This window comes from Phaethon aethereus, assembly GCF_964289735.1.
Source record: "Phaethon aethereus genome assembly, chromosome: 1".
NCBI classification, from domain to species: domain Eukaryota; kingdom Metazoa; phylum Chordata; class Aves; order Phaethontiformes; family Phaethontidae; genus Phaethon; species Phaethon aethereus.
Window position 1 is genome coordinate 68,049,510 of NC_138575.1, and position 17,693 is coordinate 68,067,202.

The window sequence follows — 17,693 nt, forward strand, 5'->3', positions numbered from 1 at the left end:
TGCGCTTACGCTTTCCTTATTTTTACTCCTTCTCCCCACCTCTGTCACAGGGAAATTCTTTGGGGCCTGTGTAATAAGCAATAAAACGGCGTAAGTAAATAGCGTAGTGTGTTCTCCTGTTGCGAATTACATTCTGTGTTTTCCCCTCAGACCTGCCCCTTCTGAAATGCCTGGGGGTTGTGTGTAGGCCTTGCAGCCTCCGCTAGGTGCCTACGCATGATGGCTGTGTTGAAGTGGTGGAGAAGGTGATGGATGTGGGACAGGCAACATGATGGTGGATATAGTGCAATACCCTAGACGGATATCACAGATAAGAACAGATTTCACATCCAAGCTATTTATACGTCCTCATAGGCTCCAGCTTTGCAATTGCTGCTCTGATTTATAGGCCAGTTACTCTACGATTTGAGAGAAGGAAGTAGTACCTGTAATATCCTGACTAGATTTTGATGGTTCAGGGTCCTGACCTGAAAATGGAAGAACAGCTGGGAAGCCAAAGCACCACTCACTCCATGAATTTCCTCGTCAGGGAGCAGGCAGACCAGCAGCTCAGGTGCTAACACAACAGGCTTCCCTGACTTTCCCCCAGCTACCCCTCACTGGGTGTCTGCTCTCCGTGTGGGTCCGGATGGATCCACACTCCCCAGATTACAGAAAGGAGAAGCTACTCAAGAGGCTTCGCAAATCAGTGGCAGCGCCGGCACAAGCATGGGACATCAAAACAGCGTATCTGCCTAGCGCGCAGTGAGCACATCAATAAGGGAATTAATAAGGAAATGGAGTCAATAAGGACACGGGCTGCCAACAACGATGCCGCCCGGGAGCTCCTAGGAGGTAGGAGAGGGAGAGTAGCATCGCCCCGTACCGGCTGCCTCTGAGGCATGTGGGTGATGGCTCATCCGTCATCCCAGCTCGCTTCCAAAGCTTGTGCGAAATTACAGTGTAGGTCTGCTTGATCTCTGGTGAGTGAGTTTAACTGTTTGCTAAACAAAAGTGATCCTGTCAGTCAGCACTCGGCTGCTTGAACCGCTCACAGCTGCCATTCCACCAACGTAAGGATGCGTTTCCGCGCGCTGCTGCCCTGCCAGAAGCGTCGGTTGCCATGTAGCTATTTAGCAAAGCGCTCGCTGCTCCTGTGAAGTAGGCAGGGGATGTTGTAGCTGTAGCTATGGGAAAGGATGTTGAAGTACACACAGGTTACGTAGTGAAATAATAGCAATTGAGACTAAATCCTGGGAAAGTTGATCTCCAGTGCTTTAATCACTTGCTCCCATTCCTGCTTTCAAAGGCAGGTGGGATCCTCTGCTAGCACATGTTGGTGTGTCTCTGTTAACTCCAGGGCAGGTAAGTGGTGGAGGAGAAAAATGTGTTTTCTCTTGACAGCGAAACTGCAGGGCAGGATTCCCTTGGCAGTTGGTCCTGGCAACCAGCTGTTGATGCCATTGCAGGTGGCCCATCAAAAAATTAATTCCTCACCCCAGCCCAGGGGCCAGTGACACAACACCCAGACTTAGCCAGGCCTGGGTAATTAGTGCAATCTAATTATGCTGTCCAAGAACGGGGGAAATGAAAACTGAAATGAAATGCAAAAATGGAGAACAACATGTGAATTGGAGAGGGGAGAATGAAAAGAAAGCATTTCTGTGTACATAGGAAAAGCTTCTCCTGTATGTTGGGTTCCTGAAAGGGGAATGGAAGCAGAGCCCGTTGGAGCTGCAAGATGAGTTACCCATAAAGCAGACTGGATGAACAGCTGGTGTTCTGCAATTGTAGCAGTGGGTTGTAAGCCTTTCAGCTTACCTTCAGTAAAACAAGAAAAACACACTGCTGGATTAGGCTGCTTCGCTGGTTGGCCTGACATATGGCAGTGACCCCAGGAGATATTTCTTTGATTTTTTTTTTTTTTTCCCCCTGCAAAAAGGACAGAAATACTCCGTCTGAGATGTGAGTTGACTGTGGCTGCTGTGAAAGCTGGAGCTGGCCTTTACATTCTTTGACTGCAGATTTGCGGCTGTTGCTAGGAATTTCGGAGACCCTCTGATGCTGGAGATCAAACAGTTGCTGGGCTTATCTGAAATAAAACTTGTCTCTCCACTCTCATGTTTGTGAGTGAGAATATGAGGTCATGCAACCTCACACAAATATGAAGAACAACTCTGATGTGCTAATGAAGACATTTTTTGATGTCGTTGATAGTTACCAAGGTTTTGTCCTGTGTCTCCCCACCCTTGTTTTCTTGACGTTGCTGTTGAGACAGTTTTATCGCTCCTCAGGAACACACATGAGCTGACATGCAGAGACAGAAAAACAGTGGAGCCTTAAAACCCCTTTGATGAACATTCATTTTGTCTTTAATAACCCTCTTAACAAGGAGGTGAAAAAAAAAAATCCCCTTCCCTGCTACGATTGCACTCATTCAAAATTTTAATTCTGAGCACAGCTCTGTCTTGCCCTCTGTATCTCCGTGTTCATTGCCAGGGCCGTGCTTCCCATGGATGGCAGATCGATGCGAGCAATGGCAGGTGGGGCTGAAGGAAGTTGCTGGGTTTCTTGCTGGAGTTGGGTGAATAAATGTGCTAATAATAATTCTGTGCTATTCAAGCTACAGTTCTGCGTCCAGCAAAAGGTCAACATCAAAAATCTCATGTTTGCACTTTTGGACGTAAAAACATATAGATTTCCCTTAGTTAAAAAATGTCAGTAGAGTATTTGGATGCAAGTCACAGAAAACTGGGATTGGGGGACTAAAAAAGGAAAAGTGTTGGAAAGAAAGAAATACAAACAGTAAGGCCATGAGAGAGAGAGACAGACAGGCTCAGGCTGTCCCTGCAAGCGTCAGACACCCTGGGGCAACCCAGAGCTGCTCTCTGGGTTGCTGCTCTTTCCTGAGGGAGGCATGGGCGAGTGAGTGAACTGACTCTTACCGTCAGTGGGATATGATAGTAGAGTCCTGCAGGAGATATCCTCTGTATATGTAATACTGTGCACATAAATGCACCAATGCATGTACAGGAGAGTGCACACACATTTGCAGTCTGTCTGTGTATGGGTGCACGTCCATCAACAGGTTCATAGCCACAAGTTCCCCTTGGACTTTCCCTGCCAAATGCTGCTGACCGAACAGAGCAAGAAGGGGACCAGCCTGCCATTAGCAGATCCATGCAGAAACCTGCATTCTCCATTCTGGCATCCTCCAGAGGAGGGAGCCTCCAGGCAGCAGGCAGCAACCCTCCGGCTGGCTTGCTTTGCTGCTCAGGGAGCTGCCCTGATGCTCAGGCTTGAGAGAGAAGAGAGTGTGGGCCAGGAGGCAGATGAACCTGTATGAAAACGCTTCGTGCTGTGACACTTGTGGTCTGGCTCTTGCAGAGTTTGCAAATAATACGGCTTAGGGCATTGCTCGCGGCATGGAAACTGGGAATACTGGTTTGTCATATCAAGAAGTGTCATGAGATCTCGCTTATGTATACTTGGTACTCGAATGCAGGCTAGATGAGGGAGGCGGGAGGAGGAGGAAGCAGTGTGGGTACCATATCCATATCCCTCACTGAGGAAATAAAATTGGTGCATAACATCACTGGAATAACTAGAAAAGGAGCAATCGAGGCTTCTTTCTCCTCATTCCACTTTAGAAATAAAGCCCTAATGCTATAAGGGAGACTCAGGTTTCTTGCTAAGCTTTCCCACACACCTACCCACTGGGTTTTTATATGTCTTAAATCAACAGTATCTGGGGTTCTTTAAATTCAGTTAAATTGCACTCTCCATGCAGTAAAAAGATTGTGTTCATATAGCCCTTTATGTGTGTGTGTCTGGGTGTGTGCCTTGAAAATGCCTCTCAGCATGGACTGCAGGTGGCCTTGGATACCATCTGTGATTTATTTCTGGGAAGAATTAAAATACCAGCACCATTTGTTAGCCTATTTTTACAGTAAGTCAAAAAATGTGCAACGCTGCTTTGCTGTGACTGCCAGGGCTGCATTTGCTCCCAAAACCATGAGTGCCCTTCCGACACATAATGTTACTTAGGTCGGGCCCTTGGAGCAAGCCCTCTGATTAGGCATTTGACGAAACATCTTCATAGAGACTTCACATAATACCCTGCGTTAGTGGATGTTGACGCAGATCATGTCCAAGCAGTCGGAAACAACTTTGCGTGGTGTTCTTCTGAATCGCACTTCGACAATGGGCTTTTGGGGTAATTGGTGCTTTTGTGTACTGTATATGGTGGCTGTCCTGAAGCTAGACAAAATTGTTAAGTGATTTAATAGTAGTTGATGGCTGAAAGGGCTGCCTGAGAATTTGAATCAGAGACTTAATGGCCTTTACAACACGGTGCATGGGATGATGGCCAAATTACTTCAGCCAGTGTAGTTTATTTTTGAACCTGTTCTCTATAAAGCACTAATCCCCACCTGTTTTAGGTTTACTCCACCTCTGCTCAGTTTTTCTGCTTTTTAGTGATCAAATATCAATCAATCAATCAAGATACCGGGTTTTATTTACTCAAAATCCAAATTGGTGTTAGTGCAACCATGAGCCCTGATGCAGAAGCAGTACGTGTGCAGTGTAACTGCATTGACAGCGATGGAAGCTGGATGTCCCTGCTGGCATAGACAGACACACGTATAACTCACCCCTGGACACTGGTATTTACAGGCAAGCTCCCTTCCTAGACCGTGGCTTCTGTTATGGGTGTAGGTCTTTCTACACTGTCTTTCAGGGACTTGCTGGCTTCTCAAACACATCTTCTTGGAGAAGAGCCCCCATCAGCTATGAGAATGCTCTATAACCTTGCTCAGACACTGCATCCTTGCTCTGACTACTTACATATGGGGGACTGATGTTAAAAATTTGGAGAATGGAAAATGCTTCCCTAACGAAGCTGCAAAGCTGTTGTCTTATTGGGACAAGACATCTATTTTGATTTTTATGTGGGCTATGGAGAGAGAAACTTCTGGCTATATTTTACAGGTGTTCAAGTCTGCTTTTCACTTTTGGCTAATGAGAACCTCGAATCCAAGGGTTAATTACTTGTTCCCACAGCAATTTCTTTTTCCCTAGCCTGCTGTCCTTGTCTTTATGAAAACTTTGCTCAAAGAATGACCAGATAGCACTGATTATTGTTGTGCTAAATCATCAGAGACTTGCCTTCGCTGGTCCTTACTAAGGGTCAGCAGAAAAATTGGATCCCAGTGCACAACTGTCAAGGATAAACTTGAGACTTTCTGTGAAGGCTTGGCAGGAGTAGTTGAAGCACTCTGCTTGTCCCCAGGCTTTTGAGTGGCCCCTTTGAGCAATTTGGGTGGTGCTGGTATAGGGTTATTCTGAATTACAGTGAAGACTGGGGTAACCCCCAAACATGTTGGAAACAGCCGTGATCACGGCTGTATGGGGCTGTAGAGCTTCCTCTGGCACTTGTGAACCGTGGGAGATGACAGGTGTGATTTCACCCCATCTGCTTAGGCGAGGTGTGTGTTGTTATTTCATCCCCTCATGTAACAGTTTGGTTGAAGAACTCATCCGATGGTCTCCTGTTTGCTGTGGTGTCCCTGTAGTTTCCATGGGCTCTATGGAGGCGCCTGCACTGTTCATGCTGTCTGTAAGTCAAGCGTGTTGTGAATTATTAGTCCTTTGTTGGGCTTGAGTGGTTTGTGGGATTTTCAGGACTTACATGGATCCTGCATAAATTCTTTGTGTGAGAGCAGGCAGCCCAGTTTGATAACCTCATGTTGCCTAGGCATTGCAGGGAACATGTGAATTTATCAGGAAAGGTTTTATTTATTTATATTTAGCTGTGACATTGTTTGACTTAAATTCCCTTTTTTCTCCTCAACTCGTAACTCTTAAGCTTCTACCCCTGCCCAAGTTTGAAAATTTAATGAAAATTCATAAATTGTCGTATTGTTCAATATGCTACAGGTTTGTTTTTTAAATGGCATGCTTCTGGATATGCTGGTTGTTTTTGGTTTTTTTTTTTTTTTGGCCAAGCTCAAAGAATTCATGGGGCCTTTATCATTTTACAGATTAAATCTGTTCAGCTTCTCTTTTTTTCACATTTCTGTCCTGAAGAGGTTCCCCTCAATATTGGGGGTACAGCATGGCTCCTCTCCCCTGTGCTCTGCCCATCAGCCTTGGAGGCTCACTCCGGCGAAAGGCTTTGCCAGTGGCAGGATGCCCGCAGGCTGCTCTTGCTGCCGGCTGGGCTGCCGGGCGGGGGGAGAAGCTGTACAGCCAAGGACCTCCCCACCACCGATCCCTGGCTGCAATTCAGCACTTACTATTTATACTGAATAAATGGAGGTCCCAGCTAAGATCAAGATCCTACTGTGCCGGCCACTGACCGTAGCTGGAGATTGTCATCACTGCAGAGGGCTTGTGCTGTGAGCAGACAGGCAGAAAGTTTTATTGTCACTTGAGTGATGGGCCATGCAGACCCTGAGAGACAGAATTGACCCAGGCCACATCGGAAACTGTGGCAGAGATGAGAGCTGTCTCTCAACGTCCATCTTGTATATGCTCAGTGCTAAAATGTGGGTGACTTCTGCCCTCTACAAGGTAGAAGACATTTGAGATGGGCTGGGGTACCCAAGGCATCTGCAGGGGACACCCCCGCCCTTCAGCAGCAGCAGGGGGAGGACCCAAGATGCTGGGTGGGTGTATGAAATAGTTATAGGCACTGGTGATCAGGCACCACCCCCTGCTGACTTCTTGAGCAGGACCTGCATCAAGACCTGAGCCAGTCCATGTAATGCCAGTGAGGACCCTAATGGGACCTGCAGAGCTCTTCAGAGATGCTCTGAGAGCCCTCAGCACCATGCTGGGGTGGGGTCGGTCACTGTCTTATTCCTAACATTGTGTTAGGCCCTGAGATGGACCACCTCATAGCTGAGCACATGGAAATGGGCATGATGTAATACCCAACACCGGACTGGGCTGTGTACGGCCGGGAGTCTGGCTGCTTTGTCATGCTTTCACTGAAGAAGATTATGCCTGAGGCTTTCAAAGGAACCCAAAAGCATTAGATCTCTCACTTTCTCTCACTTGCCCGACTTTCAAAGGGATTTCCCTTTTTTTTTTTTTAAATGTAAAAAGTCCGAGCCTGCCATAAACCTTCTGCCTAGCTGAAGGGTGTTGCCTTTGAGGAAATATTGATGCAACTACTAAAACTCTTCAAGAGAAACCAGCTGCTGCTTAATATTGCAAGATCACCTCTCCTTCTATAAAAGGAATTAAAATGCTGCAAATTGAAGGTCTTTTTGAGAAAGACATAAGATCTGGCTCCATGATCTAAACGTCTCCACATCACGTAGAGCAACTCTGGGAACAAGGTACCATGTTATTGTGAAGCCACGGCCTGAGTTGTTGCCAGTGCAGGGTTGTTCCCCGTAGGATGACTGGTCTCTCAATTACATCAAGTCAAGTTTTAATTCAACCTGACATAGAGCTTTATTGAGAACTTACATAAATACATGAAAATGAGTGTGGTATAATATTAAAGTTGGAAAGTTGGCTTGAAATAGTATACCAGAGTAAATATAAAATGGGCAGTATAAAAATTTGGCACAGATGAAACATTATTCATGTAACATTCTTACTTTTGTTGGCAAAATGATGCCAATAAAATATTACGGTATGTGTTGGAATGGGGCAAAGCATGCCTTAAATACAAGTTGCCATGCTGCCAGCAAGTAATTGGGCTTGGGTAATTAAAACCTGACTCCACACACTTAATCTGACTGATGAGAGCCTGGTGGATGCTGAGCGTTGCGGTAGGGTCATGCAAGCACCGGGAGAGCTGAGACCGGGTAACAGGGAGGCATCCTGCGGTATGGAGGACCGGTGAGAGGAGGTCTATCCCAGGGCTCATCAGCCCCCATTCTCCTTTTACCACGAGAGAGGCAACACAACCTGTTTTCTCATGGCGGCGCAGCGGTGGTAATTAATCACAGCTGCTTCAAAGGTGGAGCGTTCCCTGCGAGTGCTATGTTTAAACGCATTCTTTAATCAAAAGAGTTATTAACAAAAAACAAGCACACTAGATCTCCCTAGCCGAATCAGTTGCTGATTTTTCTCTCTAGCAGACATGAATATACTTGGAGCCCCTTCAAATATCGTGCAAGATGATACAGGCAGTTTTTTCCTTTCTGCTGCTGCTGTTGCTGCCGTGGCATGGCCGTTAGGTTAATGATGGCCAGTGTTGCTTACAGCTTTTGCAATGGCTTTAAGGAGTCATGTCTCAAGTCGCTGGGAATGCTCTTTTAACAGGCTTATCATCGAAGCTTGGAGGGTGGTGAGGTGCTGGGCACTGGGCTTGGGGTGTCAGGGAGGGTCAACCTGGTGCGTGACATCTCATGGCTGTCCCAGCTCAGAGAGGTGGCTCTGGACTGCTTTCAGTAACCCCTTTTATCATGTGGTGGCTGTGGGGGGCTGCCCAGGCCCCTGAGAGCCGGCGTTGCAGCCCTTTCCGTGCTGTTTGTGGCAGTTCCCCGGGCTAATTGCGCGTTAGCCTGGCCCCGTCCCCTTTTGCTCCCTGCCCCTGCGCAGCGATGGCTGTGCAAAACCCACGTAACGCTCTTCAGAGCAAGTGGGGAGTTGTCACGCTAATGCCTTTTGCCCCCTGAATACCTCTGGCACCAGACCAAGGGCCGTTTAAAAGCAGGACTTCGAGCAGAGCTTGCCAGTTGTTTAAGTGGTCTCTCTCGATCTGAATTAAAATAATTAAAATTCTTGGTGGATTATAGGTTGTAGCCATGACAACAAGTTCCCTCCCTTTCTTTTTTTATGGAATTGTCTTGTAGTTCAGATATGTTGCCAAACATATGTTGCCCTTCAATTTTTTTTCTAAACTAATGTTTTGGGTAGTAATAGCATTAAATTAAAAAGCAAAAGAAATGGTCATCAGTGTTTTGATGACTATATATGTTTTCTGCCTGGTATCTTCTCGTGAAACTGGAAATCTCTTGACTCTGCAAGTCAATAAGGCTTTTGTTCAGTGGTTTTAGAGGGAATCTGCTAGCCTAAAAGAAGTGGGCATAGTTACTAACAGTTCTTGTGCAGTGTATACCTGTAATAGTTAAAGGGAAAGCTGCTTAAATTTATTCTGACAATTGCAGATACAGCACTGGAGGAATCATTTGAATTATTCATTCTGGAACAAGGAAACATCCCACTTGTCTTCTCTTTAGAAATGAAATCCCAGTATGATTTAAAATATACTTTTATGGGTTGGTTTCTTTTTTTAAAGTAATTTTGCCATTTCAAGACTTCTATTATAATTACCTGTGAATGTCGTTTTTTTAAAGAACATTATTCTGATTTCTAAAAGAAAGGAGAAGCTGATTTTTTTACATGAACTGCTTCTTGTAGAGTAAGTTTAATGAAATTCAGCTTGCTTTCATAAATAATGCAGCACTTGCATTTGATTAGGTGAAGCCTAGAGGAATTTTGACCTAATCAGATGCATAGCAAGAAGGATATTGCCTGCAGACTGTTACCATTATCAATGGTGGTGGCAAGGAAAATACAGCTCCATGTGTGTCCAGATAGAAAGCTTTGTTTCTTAAGAGAAGTTGCAAAACAAGGTATATATGTTCCAACAATTGATTCCTTGCATCTCAGAGTGTCCCGACTAGTTGTAAAACAAGGTCTGGGTTCTTAGTATTATCGTTATTGTAGCATGAAGAGACTTCAGGTTAACTGGAGACCTCCTTGTCCTGGTAATGCATTTCTGACCCTTCCAAGAAATAAATACATGTAGGGAAGAGACAATCTTTGCATCACAGAGCTTACAATCAAAATAAGCAAGGTAGACATTGGGACCAGTTACAAAAGTCTTGAAAAACAGCACAAACTTCCCGATAACATAAAAATGAGGGCGAAAAATGCACATGTGCCTCCATTCATTAAAGCAATAGATCACATACAGCAAAAAGCAAATGAGTTTGCAAATGGTGTATCTGCAAGTTTTGCAGAAACATTTTGGAGTTCTTGAGTGAATGTTGCTTTAATGAGTCACCTGTGGTCAAGTTTTATGCTGTTCTGTAAATCCAGCCACAAGACTTTGTTCTATTCCATTTTTATCCCCAGGAAGCTGTTATTAGCAGCAGTGGGTGTGCATGAGCAGAGGGTAGTCTGAATAAGGCCATTAGTCCTTTAGTCAACGTCCATATTAATGAATAAAAAGGGGTCTGGTCCCCTTTCTCTAGCCCTGAGGCCAACTGGCATAAATTCACCTGCAAGTATTGGGTAAGTTTTTGTACCCTCTGAGAGACAGTAGCCGACCCCAGGCTGGCTTTTGGGACTAGACCCTGGTCTGGGGTCAGCCCTGGACCACTCCTGGGAACTATCTAAGGGTGGTGCGAAACTATTAGGGATCATGTATAGGGATCACAGTATAACACTGTGGATGGTCATGGGTTCAGGCTCTCTTACTTTGCTAGAAGTGACGTCCTCTTAGGGCTTGGTTATGCTCTTTGCTGAACACAGTTGAGTGGTATCTTGCTCTACTGCTGTAGTAAAGTAATATTCCAAATAAAACTATAAAGAACTGAACCCTAATGGCAAAGCTCAACACCACTGCCTTATCTCACTGTGCTCAGATTTTACTCTTAATGATTGTTCAGGTATGTAAAATTGCAAATGTTGGAAGTTCTTCAGGCCAGATGCTAAGTGGGTTTAAGCTGACAATTTGTGCTCGCTGAGGTTCTGGTTTTTCACTTAGGTTTCTTGGAAAGGGCAATAAGATCTAATGAATAAATGTAAAACACAAGAAATAGAGTCCAGGATACATGGGAGACATGCTTGCATCCTGTGATTTGCTGTCGAGAGGTTTTAGTGCTGAGCTCAGAGTGTATTTATGGAGCTGCTGGTCAGAACTGTGCAATTTAAAGGTGAAATCCGTTCTCTTTTTAAATCTTGAGTTTTCATTCCTCTCTAAATTGGTGCAAGCAAATCTCCTGGCCCTAAAATGTCATGGGAGCACTAGAGGCCAAGAACAGAATTAATTTCTGAAAGTTTGGGAGCAAAACCATCAGGTTTAGGGCTGTAAAATGTTAATCTATTTCTGACTTTCCCAAGAATTGTTTGAAATACTTTTGCCCACTCATAACTCAAGCGACTTCATGTCAGATATTAGAGCTGTTTCTATGTGTGAGTACTGACAGAAGTAGTGCACAGCTTTTTATTATAGCCAACTGGAAAAAAAGCCTCAAAAAACATAAGTTCCAAACCTCTTCTGGTTCAAAAAAATGTCAAAATCCCATGGAAGAAATGGGAAACAAGGCTGAGCCCTCAGTCATTTTCCCTGAGGTAGATACAACATTCTTTGATCAAGATACTAGTGAAGGTATCACACAGAGAGCTGCATCCCAAGTGCATCCCAAGTGCTGAAGAGCAAGCAAGCTTGGTCCTTTTCACTGCTCCCCTGCTGTTGCTGTGGAGAGCATTTCTCCCAGCCTGCTTCAGCTGGGAGTCTTAGCCTTGATGACCAGTGGATTTTAGGACCAAGGTCAAGACTCAACATTATACCCTCATCACCGTCTTGTCCTTCGCTGATGCTTCTCCAAGCGCAGACAGACTCTCACATCCCTAAATGCCTCAGGCTCACTGGGTAGCTTCTGTGATGGAAAGTGATACTATTTCTATGCCAACTGCAATCTCACCATGAATTTCCTACTCTTTGCTCCGCTGCAAGAAGATCAGTTAGGGAACTCTTCAAAAATCACTTGAGCAGCAAATGCAGGTAGCATGGGTCATCGGAGACACTGGGCAATGCACTGGAGGGCTTGCAGCAGGAGAAGTGGTTACGTCTGAGAGACAGGATGCTTCTCTGAGGCTTATCTTTACAGGAGGGATGTTGAGAGAGTCTGCAGTCATTAGTTACTATGACTGGTGGTCACTACATCTATTTTTTGTCATTACAATAGGCTAAGTTTTAAAAAACATATGTGGCTGCATCCTTGAACGATCTCAACTATGTGGCTTTGCAATCCTTGTCTGCTAGGCTTGGTGTCGGGTAGAAAAAGGACTTTGAGCTCTTCTCTTACGTAATTGTAGAAAGCATCCTGGATCTGTTACCGGTGCATGTCCACTTCTCCTGGAGTTCCCTCAGTGCCATAGTTTCACCCCCAAGTAAGACCTTGCCAAAATCACTTACGTGCGGTGGAGCGAAAGTGTGACTGATACAAATGTTGCAGCGATGGAAGAAATGCTAAATTATTCATGGTACTTAAGCACAGAAAATCCCAGGGCTGAACTGACATAATGAAAAACTCCAGGCAAAAATACGACCATGGAAAGTCGTAGATTAAAAACAGTTGCAAACTTTTAGAGTCAGACTATATCATAGAGTCTTAATCCCTACTTCCTTTGAATGTCCCTCCTCATGCTGTACCCTGGGCTATCACAGCCAACTACTTTTAACATCATTATCCACAGCACTTTCCCATGAACAGGAACCTAAGGCAAACAGATATCAGTTGACTTGTCCTCATCCCAAATAGAAAATCTGCTGTGGCCACAGGATTTGCGATGAGGTCTTCTCAAACCGAAGCCTTGACCATCTTAGTCCGCTTCCTCCGTATCACGAATGAAGTGATCATCTGGAGGAATTCAGCGGGCAAACACCTGTGCACCATTTCATACCAGAGCATCCGATCTTCTCACACAGCTGGTCTCCCAGCTTGCCTGGGACCTCTGTGGGCTACTGTCATAGATTTATTTCTTTATCATAATGAACCTCAGTTTTCACCCATCTATGACACAAAGGGTCCTGGGTGCTAAACCTTGCCCTGGATCACTTTTATCTCTGGAGTTTTCTGGTGAAAGACCTACAAACAAAAATATTAATGTAGGAGCACAACTTGGAGAATTTAAGCAGCTGAATGGACCATTATGTGCTGCTTAGTTCATGAAGAATTTTAACAGAGATGCACTGGGCCCAATAGGTAGTTATAACTGAAACAGGTGGATGTAAAGATCAACAGTTCAGTTAAAAGGAGAACCGAACAAAATTGTAAAAAAATACAGCTAGAAGCTTAGGAAATTCATATGGTTAAGCAGTCTGTTTCCAGCTCTTTTTTATTATTTTGCTTGGTCCTGAAAACATTGTTCAAAAGATGATTTCAACTTTCATTTTGCACTTCATTATCATTTTTATTGTGAAAAACTGATTTAAAAAAAGAAAAAACCTGATTAAATCAGTGTTGTGTTGGTTTCTGTATATGTCAAAATATATTTCCATTGGAAACATGTTTTTGACAAAGCAGTTCCTGCTTGTTTGAAAAACATTGTGAATAAAAATGTTCAAGCTTTAGTCACTTTGCCTTTTGCTTGGAGGGTAAAATAGCTTTCAAAGCTGTTCAGTGTTCCCTTTTGCCCTGGAGGCATACGGGAACTGTAGGAGAAGATCTGATTTGCAATCTCTTTGGGAGTTGAAAAGGTTCCTTAGGATCCCATCAGGACCTGCAGCAAATGAAGGGAAAACAGTGTTTCCTAGCTGCCATCCTTCGCTTTACCATGTGCCCAACAGAGGTGGTGGCAGCATTAGTGACCTCAGCTTTTTCTGTCAATTACTGAGTGTCTGTAACTTGATATTTCATTTTTCCTAGGCTGTACCCTCGTCACGCAAGTGCTCTCAACAACTTAGGGACATTGACCAAAGATGTGGTGGAGGCAAAGGACTACTACAGACGGGCTCTTCAGCTGAACCCTCAGCACAATCGAGCTCTCTTCAATCTCGGCAACCTTCTCAAGTAAGTTGAATGCAGAACTGTCACCAAGGAAATTCAAAGAATTTCACCAAAGAAATTCACATTCTGTCTACCCACGTCACCAAAGTAGTTTTTTCTGCCAAGTGGTGAAGGAATGGCATTATTTCTTGCTGCCGGCTGAGAGTGCCAGCACGAAGTTTGGATGTCCTTATGCTGTCTGCCACATCACTTCAGGTTGCTGTTTGCAATTATGCTTCAGTTGGAGCCAACTCACTTGTTCCAAATCAGGCATCAAAAAATGAGGTGCCTAAACCCAGCTAGTCATCTGAGATACCCATCTCAGTGGAGAGGTGTAAGCCTTTCCAGTGAAGCAAGCCATGCTGTTCTAAAGACAGGCATCTGATTAAGATCTAATGAATAACACAGATACAACAAACCCCTCTCTGCAAGTTCTCACTTCTCCTCATTAGCTGTATGGAAGGTCAATGCATAGTTTAGGCATAAGCACCTAACTCTGAGATGCTCAGAGCAGCGGAAGGTTCATCGCATTGCAGAAGGTGTGGGTCTAGATTTGAGGGAAAAGCTGGTTTACATCCCTATACGGTTACTCTGCTGAGCAAGAAAACAAGTTAATCAGCTCATAATTTCACTTATTGTTATTTAGAGTGTCAGCCTTTAGCAAGGAGAATAGCAGATGATCATAATCATGTAAATTAATTTGACAAACCATATCTAAAGATTGAACTTAGATCTACACAAGAAGCCTTGCCAGTATGATAAGATCTGCTAGGGGTGCACTTAAAAACAGGAAAATATCTCTATTCTTGCATTGCTATTTTGCACCAGAAAAAACACACCTTGTTTTTGTGAGGATAACGTGTTATTTGCTGATAGAACTGCATAAACTACGACAGTAAAAGTGCATTTTTTCTGATATAAGCTGTACTTTGCTGGTAATACGTCTCTGGTAAATCTTTTAGAGCAGATTGGGCTTTAGTGTTGGACTGGTTTTAAAGTGGTACTGTCTCATCAAAACACACTTGATCCTTCTGGTTCTGAAATGTTGCTTTGAGTGTGATTTATAGGCAGGGTATTAAGAAGTTCTGCAGGATCCGTTTGGTAGTGGAGAAGTTATCAGAATAATATGACAAGTAAAACCTGATTGTTTGGGGTTAGAATATGGCAGATGAGTAACTCTTAAATAGAAGGCAGGTGAGTGCTTTACTGGAAGTGCTCATAAGACAGGGAAATGGTGAAGAAAGTCTTATTGCAAGACAAATGGAAGGTCTTTGTATTATTAATCAGATTTGGTTGATTAAAATTAATCTTAGGTGGCAATGGTGTTTAAAAATACATACTGTCTTTTTAGTCCATCATGTTTGCCTTAGTTATTATTCTCTGTCATTTAAAAAAAATAATATAAATATTAGTACAAAAGAACGAAAGCTAGAAGCAGCACCAGGACATCCCATGTCAATAACACTTAAATCTGGCCTGTTGATGGGGTCTTTTGACTCAGCAGATGAGTAGAAACTGGATTTGTTGCCCTGACAAAGCACAAGGGAGACGTGGGAAAATCTTTTAGAACTGCTGTTTGTTTTGTGTGCAATATGTCATGTTTTTCTTAATGTGATATTAAGATATTGTGTGTCCTGTTGGCCTTGTACATGCTCTGCATCCTGTGGTGCCATATATTGTGGTATGTTAAAGTACTTGTGCTAAACTTGTTAAAAGAAAGCGCTCGGGTTCCATCTGCCCTTTTCCCACACCCATTCGCTCCCATTTTCTAAACTTTTTTTAGGCTTCCAAAACAATCTAGTGCATCTGGACTCACCAGTAATAGTAATTATAATGGAAACTGGGTGTCCTCATCTCCCTATTCAGCTTTAAAAAACCTGCTCAAAATAGGTAGAGTTCATGGTGGAGGGATTAGCACATATGTAAAGCAGATGCTGCACGGGCAGATCCTACATGAATGTCTCCCCTAAAACACTCACCCAAACCCCTTTGCCAGGACGTTTCCTGGATCATCCATCAACTTTGCAGAGGTCATCAGCCATGCTAGAGCATGAAGTGACTTGTGAGAAGACCTGATGGGAATGAGGTAGAGATTTCAAGCTCCGCTCACCTACAACTTCATTCATGTTTTCTGCTTGTGTCTCAAAATTTTCCTCTCATATATATGTATATTGGGCAACCAGCATTCTGCAGACAGTAAATGTTAGTATAATCTAGGTAATAAATGAAAATCTGCAGAATGTAACAGGCAGATATTGCTATGAAGAGTGTTTTGATTTTTAAATGTATGGCAGAGAGAGGATAAATGGTCAAGACATAAAACCATTTTCTGTCCTCTTTGCAGAGGCTTCAGTGCACATCAGGAAGAGCCAGATGTGCCACACTTAAAGCATGTCCCATAACAGCAATACTTGTACTGGGACATGTAACGAAACCATCTGGCATGGGGAATTCCCAGTTGAATTCTGGCAAGTTCCCTATTCCCACCCCTGCTCACAGAGAGGAAATCTGATGGCGGATATTAGATTTTACCTCCTCTGGAGTGCTGAGAAAGGGGAACTCCAGGATTTTGGAAGGAGGGGTTTGCTATTCCCATTTGCGGGACTCTGCCCCTCATTATTCCCTGTAAATAAGAGGTCTATTTAGGCATCCATTGCTTGCAAATTGAGTAAAAATCTGTTTTGAGGACCACACGGTGGAATTCTTAGGGCTTTTTTCTGTAGAGGTCCTAGATGAAAAAGGATGTTTCCATTTTCTGTTTGCACATAATGAAGACAGCTATGTGCCAGAAGATGAATGTTCTCAGGAAGCATTGCAGGGTAATGTCAGAATAAGTCTCTGGTTTTGTTTACATATCCTAAAATAAAGTTGCATGTCATCATTTTCTTGCCTAATGTAAATATTGGAGAGTAGATAATTAAACAATGCCAACCAATTTCTTAGTTAAAATAGACCCAAAAGATGGCGTACCTAAAAGTGAGAAATCTCCTTCTCTGCTTTTGTGGCCCATGATCAGTGACAACGCGTAGCCTGATGCTGCGTTCTTGTATTTTGTTTTGAAGTTTCCCATTATACAAATATTGAACTCCTCTATATAGATTCAGTTTTGTTGAGATACAGCTAGAAAAACTGAGATAAATGTCATTCAGAATAACTCACAAATTTATAGCCTGTGGGATATTCTGTAAAGAGACAAGAAATAAAATATTATGAACATTTGAAGTAAATATTTATCTCGGCTTTCTGTTGCAGGAAGAATGGGAGAGAACTTATTATTTGCAGTACTGTATCTATCCATACCTAAAGCACTCCAATATTCAGTACAATATTTCATGTGAAGAAAAGCCTTGTAACTCTTACGTGCTTTTGAGAGTGTTATGGCTGCATTTTCAAGGGTAAAGTGAAATGCCTAGAAACAATGTCCATTGAAATCCTGAGTTTATTCAAAGGACTGATTCTCTTCTGAATGTAGAGTAACACACAAGGTGTCCTGTGCATTTGTTGCCGTGATTTAGTCCAAGTTTAGCAAACCCATCTATTCAGAGGAAGGAGGATGGTCTGCCCTCTCTGATACAGGCTTCTGGATATGTATGTATGTGAATGCTGACACAGGCTTGTGTAACTGTCTGAAGATGCTGAAAAACATCAGATAGACATTACATGTATTGCGATTTAAGGTCTTTTAGAGAGTGAAACATTCCTCCCTTCCATTCAAAGAAGCAAACTGAGTGATAATGTTCAGTGATACTGCAGCTGGCTTTCTGGATGGTCCCTGGTTAGGATGCTGTGCGTTGCATGAAGTGCTCTAGTTATCTGTTGGTATCACATACACATTGTGGCCTGTTTATTAAAAAAAAACACCTCTGGCAGTGTCAAATCTACAGTAGATTAAAATATAACTTAGGTTGGAACGGACCTCTGGAGATCTTTTGGTCAAGCCATTGCTCCAGATGGGGTCTCACAAGT

At 43.5% G+C, this 17,693-nt stretch overlaps 1 protein-coding gene across 1 annotated transcript in view; it reads left to right on the plus strand.

The window, feature by feature from the left end:
* Positions 1 to 17,693, plus strand: part of TMTC1 (transmembrane O-mannosyltransferase targeting cadherins 1) — a gene marked incomplete at both ends in the record, with an annotated part of 144,531 nt that overhangs the window by 108,805 nt on the left and 18,033 nt on the right. Inside the window, one exon of the mRNA XM_082012675.1 lies at positions 13,608 to 13,751. Coding sequence (XP_081868801.1) covers positions 13,608 to 13,751 — 144 coding nt within the window. The remainder of the gene's footprint in view (positions 1 to 13,607; positions 13,752 to 17,693) is intronic.